We start from the raw sequence: 19584 nt of genomic DNA, 5'->3' as shown, positions 1-19584 counted from the left end.
TAGAACCAGACAGAGCTGGGTTCAGATCCCAGCTCTGCCACTTGATCACTGTGGGATCTTGGACAGTGATGTCTGTAAGCCCCAATTTCCTCCTCTGTATGTTTGGAATTCTACTTTTTACTCAAGACGTGCACTTACAGCAATTAACACAGAACTTGGCACAAAATACATTCAATAATGATTAGCAATCATTAGTGTCAGGGGTTGCAAATCTAATGATGAGTGAGACAGAGTTGCTGTTCTCAGAGAATTTAGAACCTTGAGGAGGCAAAAGGCATATACACATAATACACCAAAATGACGAGTGCCTTAAAAAGTGTCAAGAATCAGGGATAGAGTAAATATTTTAACTTCAGGGGAGAATAAGGGACTTTGACAGCTCCACAAAGGCAGGAGTCACTCAGGAGGACTTGAAAACTGAGATGGACTCGGACGGGAGTCAGCAGAGGCCAAGGCAGGAACTTCCAAGGATGTCGGCGGGTGAGGGGAGGATCAGGGTGGCTGGTGGGGAGCGAAGGGAGGGGGGGCAGGGGAAATGAAACGCGGTGCTTGTGCGCTTTGGAAGCTGAACACTTTCTAGGTAGCATTGACTTTCAGTATCAGGCTCCGAACTGGAGTTCCAGGGGCCCCAGGATTGGTGGGAGGAGGGATTCCGGAGCTGCTTCCTGCAGAATTCCTGCAGGATCATGGAGCCCCGCTCCTCAGGACCAAGGCTGCTAAGGGTGTGGTGGAGCAGGCAAGAGGCTGCCCACGTCCCTGGACATCCTCGCTGGCAGCCACCTGGGCCAGCTGGCGCCCCCTCCCCTGACCGGTTGGTGTTGGTCTGAGCCGAGCCCACGCGTGCGGGAGCGTGTAGCCCAGTCCTGCCACTGTAGCAAGAACAGCGCTGACCAGTTTACCAAGCGCTTCCCGTGTCTTTTCGGTGAGGTCCGCCGGCATTAGCTCCTTCTCAGAGAAGGGAAGGCCCTGGGTCAAGGTCATTGGGAATGACTGGAACTTGCCTCCACGGACTCACAGTTTGGTAGAAGGAGCACCGAGAGTCGGAGGGCTGGATGCTGGGCCTGGCTTTGTGACTCACCAGATTCACATCCAAGAGCTGCCCCTCCCTTCCCTGGGCCTCAGTTTCCTCTTCTGCACCGTAAGAGGCCTGAGCTAGGATCTAGTCGCTGGCTGATCCCAGGACCCCTTCCAACTCAGACAGCCTAGGATTCTAGCAGAGAGCATGTCCTTGCAGGGCACCAGACCGCCTCCCAGAAATGGTTGAAAACAAATATAATTAACAGAAGAAAATACCATGTCCACAGAGCTACCTTTAATCTCCCTTTTAAAATGTAGAAAAGGAGGTAACAACCAAATGGAGGAGGAGGCAGTTCCTCCTCCAACTAACACATGGGGAAAAATAGGGCATCTTCAAAGAGAATGCGTCCCCTGAACGGGGCTGCCTAGTCGGGGGGCAAGGGGCTGGCCGTGTTTGATGCCGCCTCGGTGGGTGGTGCCTCCCTGGCCTCAGCAGCCGTGCAGCAGGTTACCTGATTAAACGGGCCGTGAACATCCCCCAGACTCGCCTCCGCTTTGTGAAGGCTCCGTGATGGGGCCAAGGCAGAGCCCATGGCCAATTACACCCCTAAGGGCTCTTTGTTTGGTCTGAGTTTTGATTTGCTTGTTTAGCAAAATGTCAGACCAATGAAAGCCAGACCCCAAAGCCCTCCACCCGCACACCCAGCTGCAGGGTCCCAGGAGGGCAGGAGGAGAAGGGAGCTAAGGAGGGGCGAGGGGAATGGAAGGAGCCCACCCTAGTGGAAAGAAGCCCCCGGCCCAGGTAGACCGGGCCACCTGCCGGCCGTCGGCTGCTGGTTCAGTGCCGAGGGCAGGAGGCAAAACCTTGCAAAGCCAACTGTGTATCCGGCGGCCCAAAGTGGTCCTAATTTCAAATTTGCCGAAGGAAATCCCTCTTTGTTGAGCAAAAGCAGCACCTCAGGCCAGTGGCTGGGGCCCCTGCTCCGGGAGGCCGCTTCTGCCTTCCCACGGGGTGAGGACTCTGTGGCCAAAGGAAACGGCCACCCAAGGCCCACAGTTCCCTTCCTAGTGCATGCTCCAGGCACCCAGGCAGTTCTCTGCCCGAGCCCCAAGCCCCAATGCACCCCCCTCAGTCTGTCATCCCAAGGAGGGGCCCTAGGCCCGAGGGACGGCTGTTGGCAGGACGTGCAGATGGACCCCGGGCATGTGGGTTGGCATGGACATACTTAGCAGGCCCCTCCCAGAGCGCAGGATGAAACAGGCTTGGAGAAAACGACTGGCCGCGGGCGTCCCTGCGTGCCCCCTGTCTCCCCACACCACGGCCGCTCAGCTCGGCTGCCTTGCTGAGGACTGAAGGCTGATGGACCCCCAGCCTGCAGGTCTGGTCCAATCACACGTGGGGTCACCAGTCACTCCTTGGCTCCCCCCCCGCCCTTCTGAGTGTCCCCCAGTGGGTGAGGGGTGGGTGGGACAGACCCTGTGCTGGGGCTGCAAAGGGGGAAGAAGAGGCAGGGAAGCAGACTGGGGGGCAGCAGAGCAGGGCGGAGGCTGAGCTCTGAGGCCCCGGCTGTGGAGTCTGCAGCGAGTGACTTGCTCTCCCCACCCCAGTGGTGGTCACCCTGCGTCGAGCCGGGGATCCCCCTGCAGGCCTGGGCCCTGGCCTCTGAGCCTCTGGTGGAGGAGGGAGGGAGGCAGGAAGGGGGAAGCAGCCATCACCATGATCTCCATGGCAGTGATTCCCCGGCAGGCTCTCTCTTTGGCCGTTGATTTTCAGACTTCATAGAGGAAGGAGCAGCACGGTCTCCTGCTTCATCAAACAGAGCCGAGCAGAGAGGCTGGACCCATCCTGTCCCCAGGCCCGGCTCCCTGCTGTAGCCCCCACTGAGCCCTCGCCAAGAGGTGTGCCCCCTTAGGCCAGCCCAGGCCTCAGGCAGGACCCGGGGAGACCAGCACGAGCAGATGGCTTGGGGGGCAGGAAGGCCCCGGCCAGGGACTGGGAGTGAACCTTGTCCGGTGTCCCCCGCTGCCCCCGGGGAACCCGGCCGGCCCTCCTCCTCCCTGGGACTGTGTGCCCCCTGCTCACAGACACCGCAGCCCTCCCCTCCCTCAGCCCCTCAGGCATTGACACAACCAAACAAATGGGCCACATCCAGGGAGCCCAGACCTGGCAGGGCCCGTGTCACCAGTTCCAGGCCCCACCTTTTGGAAGCTGGAGCCCTGGGTGTTTCAGGGTTTTATGGAAAAAGGCAAGTCTGAGCCAAAGAAATGTGGGAGACCTTCCCAGCCTCAGAAGGCCCACAGTATCCCTGGAGCAAGTCACATCCCAAACCTGGCCCCCAAAGGTCCCTCTGTGCAGAGGTTTCAAGGTAAACAGTCTCCAGGTGGGGCGGTCCTCCGCCCAGCCCCGCTCCCTCTGCCTGCACCCCCCCCACCACAAGGCAGACCCCCTGGCCGGCAGGAGTGGCTTTACTGAATGACCCTGCCTGGGCAGCCTCTACTCCCTGTTTCAAGGTGCCTATCCCGGGGTCTGTCTGGGCCCTTCCAGGCTTCAGGCAGCGGTGGTACAAAGCCCACCACCACCACTTCACCCTCATCCCTGCAGTCAGTCCCCGTGACCCCGAGCACAGAACAGCTTCCAGATGGATCTGGGCTCCAAAGGTGGTGTTCAAGGTCTTTCAGATGTTCTGCTCTAGCAGATGTGATAAATAACAAAAACAAGTGCCTCCTATACTAATCAAGGAAAAGGTGCCAGTAAACATTTGGTGACACAAGGGCCCCAGGTTCATCACTGGCTGGCTTGGTTTACTAGATGAGGAAATGCAGGCTGGCAAACAGCCAAAGCAGTGCCTCCACACCCTGCCCTGAGTGAGGAGCCCAGAACTGCTCCCCACTTACGATCAAAGCCCCTCAGAACCGTAGGGACAGACTAGACCATTGGATCAGTTAGTAAACTTGCACTTCCTGATTAAATCACTGATCCCACCCTAAGGAACTCCCAGACTAGTTAGGAAGCTGAAATCAACCTTCAGGAAAGAGGCAAGATTAGGGGCTAAAAGTTAGAGAAAGAAAAACCCAGTGAGGACAGACATGGTCAGACAGAGCTTTCTAGAAGAGTGGGACTTGGGCTGACCCTTGAAGAGCGGGTGTGGAAGGAATAACATGAGCAAAGGCACTGGGGTAGGAAGCCCGTGTGGCAGACAGTAGGGACCACATCTGATGAGAGGGAGGCAGCCAGAGGTTAGGGGGGAAATTGCACAGAAACAGTGGTGCTGGGGGAGCACTATGTATTTTCCTTGGTCCTCGTCCTCGCCGCAACAAAGAATGGAAGGGCAGAGACACAGCAGTGAAGCAGAGTAAAAGTTTTATTAAAATTACTCAGAGAAAAAGTGCAGGTGACCTCAGAGAGAGGAGCGCCCTGAAAGGTTGGGGGATCCCCCTTTTAAGGATTCTTCAGGAATGTGACTAAGGGCTGGAGGTGCAGACTTGTTAAATGGTCTTTGAATATTTAAAATTAACTTAACACAAGGAACTTCCTGCTCTGATTTCTCCCTGAGATACCGGCATCTTGGTCTGGGAGCAGATCAAACAAGACCGCCTGCCCAGCCCCCAAGCTGGGCTGAGTTACTGTCTGTTTGCTAAAGAGCAAGTTAAGAATCTTACTTCTTAACTTGCTGCCTTTTACTGTGTTGTTTATGGCTGGGTCTGCATGCTAAATTAGTTGCCTAGGTTGCAAACTACTTGATAAGGGCTAAAGGAGAAAAAAAAAAAAGCATATAGGTGAAGTTTAAAAATAAGCTGGGCCTGTATGATTAACACAATAAAGACATGGGCTATGCTGAGGTACCCTCCTTTATCAGGGGAATATTCAGACACTCCAGGCCAAGTTGCTCCTGTCTTTTTGAGTTTTAACTGATTAACTCTGGGTCTTTTATTCTCTTTCCACCCTGCTCGTATCTATTTTTCTGCTTAACAGTGGCACCAAAGTCTGGACAGGATACTAGGCCCCTGAGCAGGGAATGGGGAGGAAGGGGTGACCTGAGAGTCAGATGTCGATGGATTGGACGAGGAGCCAGAGAGTCACGGGTTGGGAGGCTGAGAGATGGGAAGTACTATGATGCCATCAGCAGAAAGGGCACATATAAGCATCAGGAGATGGCACATCTGCTTTGGCACTCAGTGTCAAGGTGGGGGTAATGGGTGGCCTGAGACAACAGGAAGCCGCAGGATTCTACCTAAAGCAGTGCCGGACCAGGTGACCCTGCAGTTCCCACCCCTCTATGACGGCTCACGATTCATGGTGTGACTGGTGGTGTCCCATCCTGGGCCAGAAAGGATGAGACTGGTGGGCTGACCGGAGACCCTCCAGAGGCACACACCCTCCCCCGCTCCTTCCCTGGTCCTCGGGGATTCCAGCCCAGGAATATGAGGCTCCCATCTGGGCCTCTCTGATGTACAGAGACTCGAGACATGGCAAAATGGAGATTCTGAAGCAAGTATTCTCCTGCTCATGTTTTCTCCTGCCCAGGCCTGACACGGTCCCTTCATTATTCAGTAGTTACTGAGTACTGTCTGAGGGCATATGCCTGGGTCAGGTGCCAGGGAAGGGGAGGGGAGTGTGGCCCTTGAACAGGCCTGCACCTGTGTGCCTGCTGCCAACCCACCCATGTGTCTGGGAGTGGCCAGGGGCTGGGCTCCCCCAGAGCAGGGACGGCAAAGCCCACAAAGCCGCCCGGCTTAGGAGGCCCGCTCCAGCTCCGGCACTCTGCACAGGGAACTCCGCCACGCACGGGCACCCGTATTAATTCCCTAGAACAAAGCACCATAAACTTGCTGGCTTAAACAAACAGAAATTTATTCTCTCACAGTTCTGGGAGGCTAGAAATCCAAAATCAAGACGTCAGCAGGGCTGTGCTTTCTCTGCAGGCTCCAGGGGAACACGCTTCCTTGCCCCCTTGGCAGCTGCCAGCCATCCCTGGCATGCCCCGTTCCCTGGATGCATCCTGCAGTCTCCTCCCATCCCCCATGGCAGCCTCCCCTGTATGCCTGCTCACCCCTCCCTCCGTGTGTGACTCTTCTTGTAAGGACAGCAGTCAAACTGACTAAGGGACCATCCTATCCTAGTAAGACCTCATCTCAACTTACAGCTTCAGCACATCTGCACAGACCCTATTTCCAAATAAGGCCACACTCACAGGGACCAGGGGTGAGGGCTGGACATATATTTTTCGGGGGACACAATTCAACCCACAACCATCCAGTGATCTAGTATTGATAACTCCACACCTTCCAGAACTCTGGAAGCTGAAAGGTGCCCTTTCCAACACCCTACAGCCGCCCTAGTCTGAATGCAGCGGTCTCCTAACCAGAAACGCCCTCCTGGTCGGTGAACTCACCCTCTCCTGTGCGCCAAACTTGAGGGCAGGGTCAGCAAACTGGGCCTGAGGCCAAATTCGGCCAGCCGCCTGTTTTGCTGGAACCCAGCCATGCCCATTCCTAATGTCCTGTGGTCCCTGGCTGCTTATGAGCTACAGTCAGCAGAGTGGCATCACTGCCACAGAGACCCGTGGCCTACAAAGCCTAAAATACTTACTGTCCAGCCTTAAACAGAGGATTTTGCCAACCCCCCCTTCTAGAGTACGCTCCGTGATGGCCCTGAAGTATCTTCCAAGTACTTAAAGGTGAGGTGACCTCCTTTCGTTTCTGACAGGGTTCTGATGTTCAGGGTCATTTCAGAGTTGAGTGTTCTCTGTAAAACAGGAATAAAAATACTACCCACCCCCTATGGTTGGGGGGCAGGAATCTAAGGAGCTAATTCAGGTAAAGCATTAACTAGGGCACATGACACACAGCAAGCATTCAACAAACGCTAGCTGTTTTTATTATTACTCTCATTTTTCCAACGTTCTGGGAAGTGACGAAGGGGGAGAGGCAGGTGCCCACCCTCACTTGAGAATACCACCCCGCCTCCTCCTGCGCTCCTTGGCAAGTACAGCTCCGTGTCGGGGCTGGAGAAAGCCAGGCCCGGTGAGCTTCAAGGTCCCAGTGGGACCCACTGTGTAGCAGAAACGGGTCTGCAGGCCACGTCTCAAAGGTGCCGCCCCTCACACATCCTCTTGCCAGCTTTGCTCCCCATGTGCACGGCCAGTGGGCATCCAAGGTGCCCCCAGCTACCCAGGCACCTCCCTTCCAGCTCTGAGAGCCGAGGCTGATTGCTTCCATGCAATTTGAATTAATCTCATGCTTCAGGTGGAGCTTGGCTAATCAGGGGAGACAAGAAGCCGAAGTGGGTGCAATCAAATTAACAACGCCATGGCCCTGGCTCTTTAAGAAGGAAAAACAAAGCAGGCACCAGAAGGCATCCCCCCACCCGCCTTTCCCAGGGGGAGCCCGGAGCTGCTACCAGCCTAAGCTAAGGGCTTCCGCCCTCCCCACCCGCCCCAGGCCGGCCGCCCCACCGGCGACAATGCCCCTTTGTGGCAGCTTATCTCACACCACCAAACTGGGCTGCAGCTCTTGTCAGGATCTTGTTAACAAGGAGCAGAGACAAACCTTCTGGGGAAGGGAGGGAGAGGGTCGGGTGGGCGGGAGGGGGAAGGAGGGGCCCCCTCTTCTCGAATGGGGAATGGGGACGGGGAATCCCTTTGGAAACAAAACGGAATGAGTGCCTCGGAGCTCCTTTCCCAGAGGCTTCGTGGAGTCCCCTCTCCCCTGGAAAATCCTCTCCCAGGGGCAAAGAGGAGGGCATCCAGAAGGGCATGTTACATGCCCGGAGCATCCTTACCAGCGAGAAGCTCTGTGTGAATCATCTCAGTTAGACTCTCAGAAGGACTTCCTGGAAGAGCAGGGCCCGTCTTCAGGGAAGACGAAGAATGCTAGGACTTTGCTGCCCTCCCTCCAGTCCTACTGGCTTTGAGGTCGTCCTACCGGAGGCAGAGGAGCGACCAGAGGGCACCTACTAGAACAGGAGGTGGAAGAGGGGGTCATGCAGCCCCGGGGGCCGCCCACAGACCACGTGTGGGAGCCACACTGCCGGCCACTTTGCACCGATAAAGTCACAGCCCCTGGGGGCTAATGTCTATGCAATAAGATTTCTTTAAAGCTTCGCAGGTAATTTTGTTGTGTAGCCAGGCCTGAGGACCTCCTCAACCATCTTCCCAGGTCCCCCCACCTGGAGCCGAGTAGCCTAACCCCTCGGTGTCCTGGTTTCTGGGCCAATCTCCTTCCCCTCAAATGTGAGTGATCCCCCTTCGGAGAAGCGCAGTTCCTGGCACTGCCATTCCCGGCTGCCTGCTCCCCGGCCACTGCTGTTCTCCCACTGGCGTCACGTCGCAGGTGAAACCACAGGTACCTGGGCTGAGTCCTGGTTCTGCCCCTTACCAGCTGCGTGACCCTGGGCATTTTACTTCTTTGAGCCTCAGTTTCCCCATCTGTAAAGTGGGAATAAAGATAGTGTTGTTGTGGGGATTAAATGAGTTAATGCACATAAAAGAACAAAAAACAGTGCCTGGCCCGGAGGAAGCCCTCAGTTGTATACTCATGCCCATTAATGGGGTAAAGATGCGCCCAAGCTTCCTTTTGAAATGCCTCCTCCCTGTGCCTCTCGCAACAGCCGGTGGCACCCCATTCTGTTTCCTCCACAGTCTCCTTCCCACCCGCACTGCTCCTCTCCTTTGGGTATTCAGAACCGAATCTCCCCTCCCTGGGGACCTGGGGACTTGTCAGGAACACCAGCTGAGCCCCAATCACCAGGTGAAAGAGAGGGGGGAGACAGAGAAAGCCCGCTCCCTCCTGCCCCAGCTGCCCAGCCCCCCAGGACTCATCCATGCTCCGTCATCCCCACCCAGCTCCCCAGTCCTGGGAGGAAGGCCAGAAAGGGAGAGAAATCAACCAGGCAGGAGAAGGTTGGAGTCAGAAGCAAGGGAGAGGCGCTGGGGAGATGTCAGGGGGCCGGGGCTGGGTCTCCTGCCTGCTGCTCACCAGCCGTGTGACCTACACTGACCGCGTCGCTTCTCTGAGCCTCCACTTCCTCTCGGGTAGTGTGGGGGCCAACGCCCCCAGGCCACCCCCTTAACAAGGACGAAGCTCTTCCAGAAGGGTGCTTTGCTGCTATGCACACTGCAAGGAGCAGGTCCACCCCTTCTGGGGGGGGACCCCAGGGGGCGCAGGAAGCTGGAGGAGGGGCCACGGAGGTGCAGAGCTCCCCGCTGGCAAGCAGGGCCTGGGGACAGAGAACCCCACCTCCAAGGGTCGGAAAGTCTGCGGGTTCTGGAGATGAGCGGCGGAGCAAAGCTGTCTTGTGGTGTTTTCAAAATCTATCAGCCACTCACATCAAATTAAAATGTAAATAGCAGCTGGTCTGGGCAGGACCTCGGGGGTGACAGGAGCTGGCCTGCTAGTAATTTCACAGACGGGAACCGGTTACATCGGATTCTGACAACTGTCTTCTTCCTGAAATTGATTTCCTCTGCCCTGGCTTGCTGCCCCAGGAGGGCCCTGGACGAGGGGCGGGAGTGATTCTACTCCAGCCCCTGGTACCTTTCTCCTCTTCCTGGCACCTGCCAGTAGGGCCCCATCGGAACCAGGAGGAAGAAATCCGAAAGACAGCGGCCGGCATGAAAGGCCAGCCAGGCTCCCCCGTGCCCTGGAGAGGGTCTAAGCGGGGTCCCAGGCAGGCCGGCCTGGAGCGTTGTGGGGAGCAGGAGGGGTGCCCTGGGCTTGGGAGCTTTCCTTCTTTGCACGAATGTGTGCTAAGTCCCGATAGACGTGCTTCTAATGTCACCGTCAGACAGGAGACCTGACGCTGCAGTATGACATGCACCATGCCAGAGACAATCGATGCCCACAGGAGGGGCATCTGCAATGACATGGGGTGCCAGGGGAGGGCCTTGGAAGTCATCAGGAAGCCTCTCTGGCCTCTACCAGGGTTTGTCCCAGTTTGGCCGTGCGGGCAGCCAGGCGACGCTTGGGCTGTAGAGCTTTGAACATGGCTGGCTCGGCTCACTCCAGGACCTCCCATAGGGCCTCAGGGTAAAGCCCACCCTCTCCTCCTGAAGAGGCTATGTTGGAAGAGGCTCAGGACTGGGGGTGGCTTGCCCACAGGGGTCTCCTTATGCCCCTGGGCCCAGCGTCTCCAGCCTCTGCCTGTCCCAAGTCCCCAGAGAATCCCCCCTGCACCCCTCTTTGTAAAAAGAAATTAGCTTTCCCTGGCTGTTAATTGAATTACACTGCAGGAAAGCAGAGACACTGTATCTCATTAAAGTCTCCTGTGTCCTATTGGAGTATTGTGTTGCCTTTGTGGCTGATCCTAGCATTTGTCACGCAGGACTCAGCCCTGTGCATATGACCCCTTCTCCTCCCCACTGCTGCACCCTGAAGGGCCTGAGTCCTGCCCTGGGAGTGGCCTGCCGGGGCCACCACCACAGCTCTCTGGTGACAGCCAAATCCCATTTCCCAGGGCCTGATACTGGGTGCATGTGTGACAGACAGACAGACAGACTGCGGGAGGTGGCCAGCCCCCCGCAGCCACAGTGACACAGGCTTCAAGAGGGCAGAACATTTCTGGAAGCCCTGGCTTCTCCATTTGAAAAATGGGGATAATACGACTCCTTTGGCATGGGGGTCACTGAGCAATAAGCCAAGAGAAGAAAGCATCCTGCCCACTGCCTGCCCCATCGCGGGCATCGCGGGCACCGCGGGCACCGTGGACCAGGGAGGCAGCGGAACTCAGTCCAGAAACACCAGCACCCAGGCTTCGGAATAACAGTACCTGATCTCACGTGAGTTAATTCATGTAACTACTCGAATACAGCCAGCACGTGGTAGGAGGTAATTTCCCAGTAAAAGGTACCCAAAAAAGTGTGTGTGTGTGTGTGTGTGTGTAGGAGGGTGGACTTATTTATATAAGGTGAGTAGATGTCCAGCAGACAGCCACATCAGGCTGTTGACACCCAGTTGACAATCGCATCAGGTTATGTGTATGTGGCACCGTGTGTGGGTTTATGGTAAGGAGGCCAGAGCATAGGCCATGAGACTGTGTCTGTGACTGCTGGGGTGTGTCTTTGACACTGTGTGTGTGTGTGCACACGTGCGTGGGTGTGTGCGCCTGTGCTGTGCTCCTACGGGCGCCCAAACATGAACATCTCTGTAGGAATTCCTGGGGTCTGCCTTCAACCCAGAAAGCCCTCTGGGGCACAGCGGGGTCTCCGTGTGGTGAGGATTCAGTCTTGTTTATCACTGTGACTCAGTGAAGCAGAGAGAGCTTGTGGTCCAGAGCAAGAAGCCAGGGAGGTGGAGGGAAGAGGGGAGCAGATGGGGCGGGTACCTGACGCCCCAGACTCCCCTCCATTAGGGGGCTGCCTTGTTTAGCCCATCTGTACAGCAGCCAGGGGGGTGAGGCCCCCAGTTGGTGGGCGCAGGAGGACACCTGGCCCCTGGAGGCTGGGGGCAGGGCCCGAGAAGGAGCACAGCAGTGGAGTTCCTGTTGCGGAAGGGACCAGGCCACTCTCTGCCTCTTGCCAATGGCAGTGAGCTAACGATCCCTATATTCAAGAAGAAGACTATGGCTGAATTGTAGAATCATCTCCTAAAACAGTGAGCTGGATTCCCAGGCCATCTTTCCCTCTCTCCAGAGAGCCAGATACCCCAAGGGGCCCAAAGACAACGGTCTCTGACCCCTTTGTATGTTTTTTTCACTTCCAATTTCTCTGTGATGTCCCTGGTTATCCACCTCCAGTACAGTGCACTCACTGCCTCCCACGGCAGCCCTTTCTCCGAACAGCAAGAACTACTAGAAAATACCTTTGTGACCAGGTAGGAGCTCTGTCCCTCCCCCTCTGCAAAGAGCTATCAGGCCTTGTCTGCACCACCACCACCCCGCCGGCTCCCTGAGAGGGGCACGTCCCCTCTGCTCAGCGGCTCCTCAGATGGCTTGGTTTGAAGTCTGCCATCTTCCTCATCACTCTCTGGCTTGTTAATGTCCTCCGTCAAGCTGAGCGCCCAGAACAAAACATAATGTTTCATGAGGGATCTGGAGCTTGTCATTTTAGGTCCTAAGGAATTGGGAAATAGCCCTCTCCGTGCCACCTCACCTTCCACCCTTAGTATTATGGCTTTGTGTGTGAAGTATCGTCCTCTGTCGTCTGGCCCCTTTTAAGATGCACTGCCATTTGCTAGCAGTGTGACCATGGGCAAATTATTTCCCCGTGTGGCCTCAGTTTCTTCATTTGTAAAAGGAAGGGTCTGTGAAGATGACCCACACCAGTGCCATTCCGTAAAAACAAAATGCAGGCCCCATATGTCATTTAAAATCTTCCAGTTGTCACACAAAAAAAGTAAGAACAAACAGCTGAGATTCATTGTAATCATGTATTTTATTTAACTCAATATATCTAAATCCTGAAGTGCAATTGATATGAAAACTAATTCTATATTCTTCTTTTATTTTCTTCCTGTGTTTTTGAAGACCGGTGTGTGTGCACTACACAAACGCACATCTCGGTCTGCACTGGCCACATTTAAGGGCCCGACAGCCTCATGCGGTTAGAGGCTGTGATATGGAACATTATCTGGGCTCTGCGACACCAGAGCTCTGTGACTCTGTGCAGTGGCCTAGCAAGTAACATCGTGGTGTGCGTATATTTTTCTGATGCTTTTCTTGGAACAGGACGGGGGCATGAGAGCTTTGAGGCTGGGTTTCCTGAGCAGCTGCTATGTGACAGGCATTTGATATATTTGGATTCTGTTTGCCCATGTGACAACTCTGGGAGTAGAAAGCCATGTCCTCATATCACAGGTGATGAGCCAGAGGCTCAGAGAAGTTAAGTATACTGTGTTAAAAGCCACATAGCCAGCAGAGACACAGGTAGAACCTACTCCCTCCTGGCCCCCTGGCCCTTCAAGTTGGATGGGGGGGTCACAGAAGCAGCCTGCTCTTCATAAATGGGCTCCCGTGAACCTGTCCTGAGCTGGGGGCTGTGAGGGAAGCATCGATTTTTTCTACATTGCCATAACAACAGTGAAGGGAACCCACCCCAGGCCCCAGGTATGGTTGTCACTCAGGGCTGAAGGACTAAGTGGGCTCTGAGGCCTTTCCAGGGTCTCTGGAGGCCCTGTGGTCTCTGGCTGCCCCCACACCTCCCTTTGAACAAACATGACTGGGAAGTCTCCCTGAGGTGGGACTGGCATGTATGGATGCACAGGTGGTGCACTGATCAAAGGCGCATAGCCTACAGGACAGGTGGAGTCTGAAGCCAGGTCCTGCTCTGCCAACCAACCTATGGTTCCTGGCACCCAGCTGCACCCAGCCAGAGGGGTGGCTTTGTAGTTCACTTGGGTACATGCCCAGGACAGGCCAGAGCCGTCCTGCTTGGAGAGCAAAACAAGGATGTGCTGCAAGGTTCCTGCTCTGGTGCAGCCTTCAAGTCCTCCTACCAAAGAAAGATCCTTCCTTTCCCTTCCCTTCCTCAGAGCTCTGACCTAGGCTGAGGCTTGACCCATCTCCCACACCCTGCACACACACACACACACACACACACACACACACACCCTCTGTACAGACATCCCCCAGCTCCTCTGGGGCTTCAGCAGAGCCTCTCAGAAACAGGCCTCCACTTCCCCAGGAAGGCCTCAGGCCTTGTCCCACACAGGGGTCCTGGCCCCAGTCTCTGACCACTCGCTGGGGGGACAGCAGCAACAGCCTGAGTGCCTGCCCCCCACACCCCCACCTTCCAATCCTCCAGAAAAAATGGAGGCATCTGCAGTGCAAGGCCGGTAAGACTTGTTGATGTAAAAATCTTACTCTATATTCCATCCAGGTTTATACGAGTGAATTATGCAAATCTTTGATGGAAAAATATTCTTCCACACATCCTTGAGAGTGTAAAACCTTAGTCAATAATTCATACTTGGACGTCTCTGACTGCAGGCTTTTTCTTCATTATAACTTGTACCTCGTTATTTGTCTTTCACGTTTTATTGTATATCCTGGTGTAATGCCACGCATTATAAAATTTATCTGCTTCATTATTTGATGAGCTGGGGCTGGGGATTTTGCTGAAATGCTGGTGCAGGGGCCGGGGGCCAACGCCGCCCCCAGCATCAGGTCCCGCATGACAGAAGGCCAAGGAGGTGGCTGGCTATGTGGTGTGACTTCAGGGACACCAGAAACTGCCCTTCATCTCCCACTCCTGTTCCAAGCATCCCACCCACCGACTGGATCTCTGGTCACCCCATCACAGCTCCATGACCTCCTTTGTCTGTAGAAGTCAGATGACCCGGGAGGGTTTGCTGGGAAGAACACTGTCTGAGTAGGTCCTTAAAAATGGAGGGGAGAGAAATCTGAGGACACTGGGAGGGAAAGAAACGGATAGCCACCGAAGTGGAGCAGGGTCAGCGTGCCCCAGAGGGGAGCTGGGGGTGGCTGTGAGGACAGAGAAGCCAGAACACCCTCTTGCACAATGGCCAGGAGGCCCGTGACAGGGACGTGGTGGGCCAGGGCTCTGTTCTGCGGAATTCAGTGTGAGGAGGGGTCCTCCCCAGTGAGTGGGGTCGGAATGTGTCTGCTGCTTCCGGTCAGCCCAGTGCACCCCAATGTGTGTATTCTGATGACTAACAGGCCCTCCGGAGATGAGAGCCCCTGGGGACATGGAGTCTGAGGGACAAGGTTTCCCGGGAAGGCGGTGAGGAAAGGGCAAGGACGACAGTCCTTCGGCGCATCAGAGCACCGGCCTCTCTGGGCCCTGCCTCCATACCGCCACTTTTGCTGCCCAGGCCCTTCTGCTTCACCCTGTCGAGGTGTCGCCACGTCAGGCACGCATTTCTCCTAGCCGAGTACTTACCAGTCTTACTGCCCCTGCCGGCTCTGTCCTCTGTTCTCAACACTGCAGTGAGACTCCAGAGGTCAGAGCTGTCCTATTCAGTTAGCTACAGAAGCCGGCATTAGGCTGGTGCATAGTAGGTGCTCAATAAATCTTGCTGATTGGGTGGGTTGGTGCCTTTCCAGGTACTCACCAGTCAAAATTAATCTCTCCTAATACCGCTGTGAAACGCTCATCTCATTTTCCTCATTTTCACGTTGCTCACGCAGGTGTCCATCTGCCCTCCCCGCAGGAGGCAAGGACTCTGCTCACATCACGTGTGTCCCCAAGCGTGGCATGGTGCCATGGAATGGCACAGGGGCTCCGTGCATGTTTGCTGAATTGGACGGAGGAGAAGGGGGACAGGGTTTCGCTGACAGCTGAGACCATCCCCCCTGTGCCCCTCGCCTCCTCCTGCTGCTGGCCAGGGTGCTCAGGCCCACAGGAGGGTCAGGCTGAATGCTTCTTGCCAGGGCAGCAGGAGGTCCTCCTGATGGCCAGCCAGGGCCTTGATTGTTTCGTGATAATTTCCTCAGCTCAGCGGTGGCGGCAGGGGTGGGTTGGGGGGCAGCGGGGGCGCTGTCAGCAGGCTTGAGGGATCTTATTTAGGCAGCATTACCCAGGGTTTTCTGCCCCATTTGTTTGGAAAAACAGAGAAGTTTCTCAGCTGTTTGGGAGCAGGGGGATCGAGCTGGCCTCTGTGGAGAGAGCCTGAGCCATGGACGGGCACGAAGCAGGGCCAGAGGGCCTGGGGTCCAGAGACCACCTCCCCTCCCACCTTCCTGGGAAGTCCATGGGTCCAGTTCAAAGAGTCCATGAATTTGGGTCAGGGAAAAAGTCGCATCTTTTTTCCCACTAACTTATAGCTGAAGTATAGCGTTTCCTTCCATTTGAATGTAAGCAACAAGCCACAGCAGAACCTGCCACTGTCTCCAACAGAGAGTCACGTGTTCTCATATCATGTAGTTCACACTGTCACAGGCTCAGCACTATGACAAAATCCAGCTAACGTGAGCCGGCACCAGATCTTATTTGATAGAGTAATAAAGAGCGTATATTGGTATGCGGTCCACTACATCAACAGTTTGCTTTGGAAGGTTTTTAATGTTTGTATAACCATACTTCAATATATCTGGTTTCCTTTATAATTCTGTGTATGTTATGTTGTATTCTAAAACATTCTGAAGGGGGATCCATGGCATATAAGAATCCCTGGTGAAGAGAGAGGCTGCCCCAATCGTGGGTGGGGAGAAGGAGAAAGGGGGCAGGCAAGGGGGGTTTCCCATAGCCTCCCTCAACCTTTATTACCCCCTCTCCCTGAGGCTGCTGGGCAGGGAGGGGTCCCAGGGGCGCCAGGGGTGGGGCCTTCCCAGGGCGCGCCCCTCCCCCAGGCTGGCATCCCCCCCTCACTGCACCTCCTGCCATCCCCAGTCCCGGCCATGATCACCTCGCACCCCAACACCACCATCGCCATCAAGGGCCACGCCAAGGAGCTGAACTGCACAGCGCGGGGCGAGAGGCCGATCATCATTCGCTGGGAGAAGGGGGACACGGTCATCGACCCCGACCGCGTCACGCGCTATACCATCGCCACCAAGGACAGCGGCGATGAGGTTGTCTCCACGCTGAAGGTGAGCGCCCACGCCCCCGTCCCGGGGGAGCCCGCAGCTATTACATCTGCATCCAGTGGAGGTAAACGGGGAGTCCAAAAGTACCCCCCCTTCCTGCTGTCTCCTCCTTCATCCAGGAGCCTCTGCCTGGGACCTCACTACATCCTGTCCAACAACCCACAGCCATTAAATGTGTGGACCACCGAGCTCCCCCGCCCGCCCCCCTGGTCCCCTCAGAGCTCCTCCCCTCTCCGGGGACCCTCAGCTCCTCCCTGCCTCCCAGACTTTCGGACCCCCCTGCACAGACTCTTGCGCACCTCCATCCGTGGAGCTTCCTGGGATGAAGAGCCCTTGACGAGCCCCCTGGGGTCCCCCTCCCAGAAGAAGATGGCCTTGCTGACCCCCACTCGAGTGGGTCCCCCTCAGCCGACCAGCTCTAAAAGACTCTCCCCGTTTCCTCCCTCCTGCCCCTGCTGGCCCCTCCCAGCTCAAGCCCGCTGACCGTGGGGACTCTGTGTTCTTCAGCTGTCACGCCATCAACTCGTATGGGGAGGACCGGGGCTTGATCCAACTCACTGTGCAAGGTACTCCCACCTGCCCCCCGTGCCCGCCCCTTCCCCAGGGCCCCCGGTGCCCGCAGCTGGCCCCACCTCAAGGGCAGGGACGGCGGGTGGTGCCCGGACATGGACTCTGGGGGAAAGCGTCCCTCCACCCTCCCTCCTGCCGGAAGTGGGACCAGAGGGCCCTTCCAGGCACACTTCCCCAGCCTGCTTTGCAACAGCCCTGGTCCCTGGGGAGCACCCTGCTGCTCCCAGAAGCGGGGCCCATCTGCGTCCGTGGCCCCAGACCCCAGAGGAAGTGTGGGAAGAGAGAGTCACGGAGTTGGGAGCTCTGCATGGGGGGCAAACAGGCTGTCAGCTCTGCGGAATCCCTGCAGGAGGACCTGCCCTTTCCCGGCAGCAAAGCTGGAGCTGGAGCTGGGTGCCCCTCTGCCTCCGAGCTGCTGCTGGACCTCCCCGGTCCCTGCGTGCCTGCACCCCAGGGTGCTAGGGCCCTTGGTAGACCAGAGGTGATGCCAACCCCCAGGGGCACAGCAGAGCCCTGGTTCTCGCTGGGGGTAAGTGCGGGCCAGGCTCCCTGCTGCCATCCTCACTTCTGCCCCCTCCTCTGCCGCTCCCCAGAGCCCCCCGACCCCCCAGAACTGGAGATCCGGGAGGTGAAGGCCCGGAGCATGAACCTGCGCTGGACCCAGCGCTTCGACGGGAACAGCATCATCACGGGCTTCGACATCGAATACAAGAACAAGTCAGGTAGGTGAGGGCCTGGCCGCTGCGGCCGCTGGTGCCACGGACCCTGCCTGTGCCCCTCTGCTGGGACAGCCCCTGGGCCTCAGGGCTGTCCACCTGAGGCAGACACACCAGTGCCCTCCAGTGCACAGCCCCTGTGGCTTCCGAAGGGAGGGCCAGGGCTGGGCTAGGGACTCAGGGCAGACCAAGGCACCCCCAGCTGATGGGGAGGGACTGTCAGCCCCTTCTTCCCAGGACTGTCCCTGAGCCAAGGTCAGCAAGGTGGTCTGACTTACAGCCACTTAAAGGTCCTGAGCCCTGGGCAACGGCCTGCGTCTGTGTGGCCAGAGACGTCACTGGCTTGGCCAGGTCATCTGGACACTCACGGTTCGGGATGATGGGGGCGTTTGGGGGTCAGAGAGCTGGCCCTTGCCAAGAACGGTTCTTGGGGGGATGGGAATCCCCGTGGGACAGAGTGAACAACGGGCCCCCCATGGTCTCTGGGGAAATGCAAGACCCATGGCCAGGTGGCAGGAATGGCAAAGAGGGGCCTCAGAGGGGGCACGAGGCCTGGGGAACACACATTCCTGTTTGTGTGACTCTGTGACTGTCCTGAAGGAACGTGAAGTATGGGTGACAGGCTTGCCCCTGAGAGGGTACTTGGTTAAGTCCGACACAGGAGAAAGAGGAAGACACGCTTCCCATTCTGGGGTCTTTTGTTCCTTTTGAATTCAGTACCATAAACCTATATAAGCTTTGCAAAATAATTTTAAAATAAAACACCAAAAAAATGTGTCTGGAGAATTCAACCCTCCCCAGACCGCCATCCCCCGCCACCCTGTCACTTTTCAGGTCTTAGGGTAGATCCCATATTTGTTTCCTCCCTTCCAGATCCTTCCTCTGTTCCTTAGCACAGTACTCGGTCTTTGGCTGGCTGGCCAGCCTCTCCTTGAGACTGACCAAGCCCCGCCTTCCCCAGCACCTGCCACACCACCCACCACACGGTAAATGGTTGCTGGGTGAGGAGGGAGACGCAGGAAGGGCCCTACCCTCAGAAGCTTACCTTCGAGCTGAGGAGAAAGGGCAGGTTCCGCCAGCCCGCCAGGAGTTCACCCTGAGCGCAGGAAGAGGACCACAGAGAGGGGCGCTGCCTCCCACAGGGGCACCGGGAAGCATTACCCTGGTCCCTGTAGACGCGGCACTGAGCAGGGGCCTGAGGCCTGAAAGGTAATAGCCTCTAGCCAGGGAAACAGAAGCGCAGAGCCCGAGCAAGGCACAGTGCCCCCCAGGGGGTGCACAGCTCAGAGGGGTCACAGACATAGCTCCTGGGCCCGAAGATGAAAATGTGCTCCAGGGCCAGGTTGGGAGGTGGCCTCTGGGCTGAGCATTCTCCTTTGTTGGGGAAGGTCACTGAGAGCCACTGAGCTCCCAGGGAGAGATTTGGGCTACATGGCACCTTGGAAAGATGCACCCAGCGTCCATGAGAAGGATGGGCATCCAGGAAGTGAGCGAGGAGGCTGCATGGCCCACAGCTGGGGAGAGGTGCAGAGAAAGGGCACAGAGAGGGGAGGAGGCTGACTGTGTCCATCTCACATCTTGGGACTTCCTGAGACTGGGCGCGGGCTGCCCAGGAGCCCGACAGGAAGAGACGTGTGTGCTCTGTCTCCCTGCCAGGCGGACAGGGTTGGCAGGGCTCTGCTCACGCCGGGGTGGGGTATGGAAGCCTGAGCTGTGATTCACGCCCCCTCCCCGCCGCTCCTTGGCACCGCCTCCCTGCCCTCCGCCGTGCTGTGGGTGGTCCGCTCCCTCTCCACCGAC

General features: G+C 56.7%; 1 protein-coding gene across 3 annotated transcripts in view; it reads left to right on the top strand.

Annotated features, from left to right (window-relative positions):
- The window catches only part of DSCAML1 (DS cell adhesion molecule like 1), a 322440-nt gene that overhangs the window by 249948 nt on the left and 52908 nt on the right, over positions 1-19584 (top strand). For all 3 annotated transcript variants that reach the window (XM_036919865.2, XM_036919868.2, XM_036919869.2), the window contains exons 12-14: positions 16302-16501; positions 16968-17064; positions 17662-17790. In XM_036919865.2, the coding sequence (XP_036775760.2) occupies positions 16302-16501; positions 16968-17064; positions 17662-17790 (426 nt within the window). The remainder of the gene's footprint in view (positions 1-16301; positions 16502-16967; positions 17065-17661; positions 17791-19584) is intronic.

The sequence above is a fragment of the Manis pentadactyla genome, chromosome 13 (assembly GCF_030020395.1).
Source record: "Manis pentadactyla isolate mManPen7 chromosome 13, mManPen7.hap1, whole genome shotgun sequence".
In the NCBI taxonomy this organism is placed as follows: Eukaryota; Metazoa; Chordata; class Mammalia; order Pholidota; family Manidae; genus Manis; species Manis pentadactyla.
The sequence above is the reverse complement of the archived record's forward strand: the minus strand, read 5'-3'. Positions and strand labels throughout refer to the sequence as shown.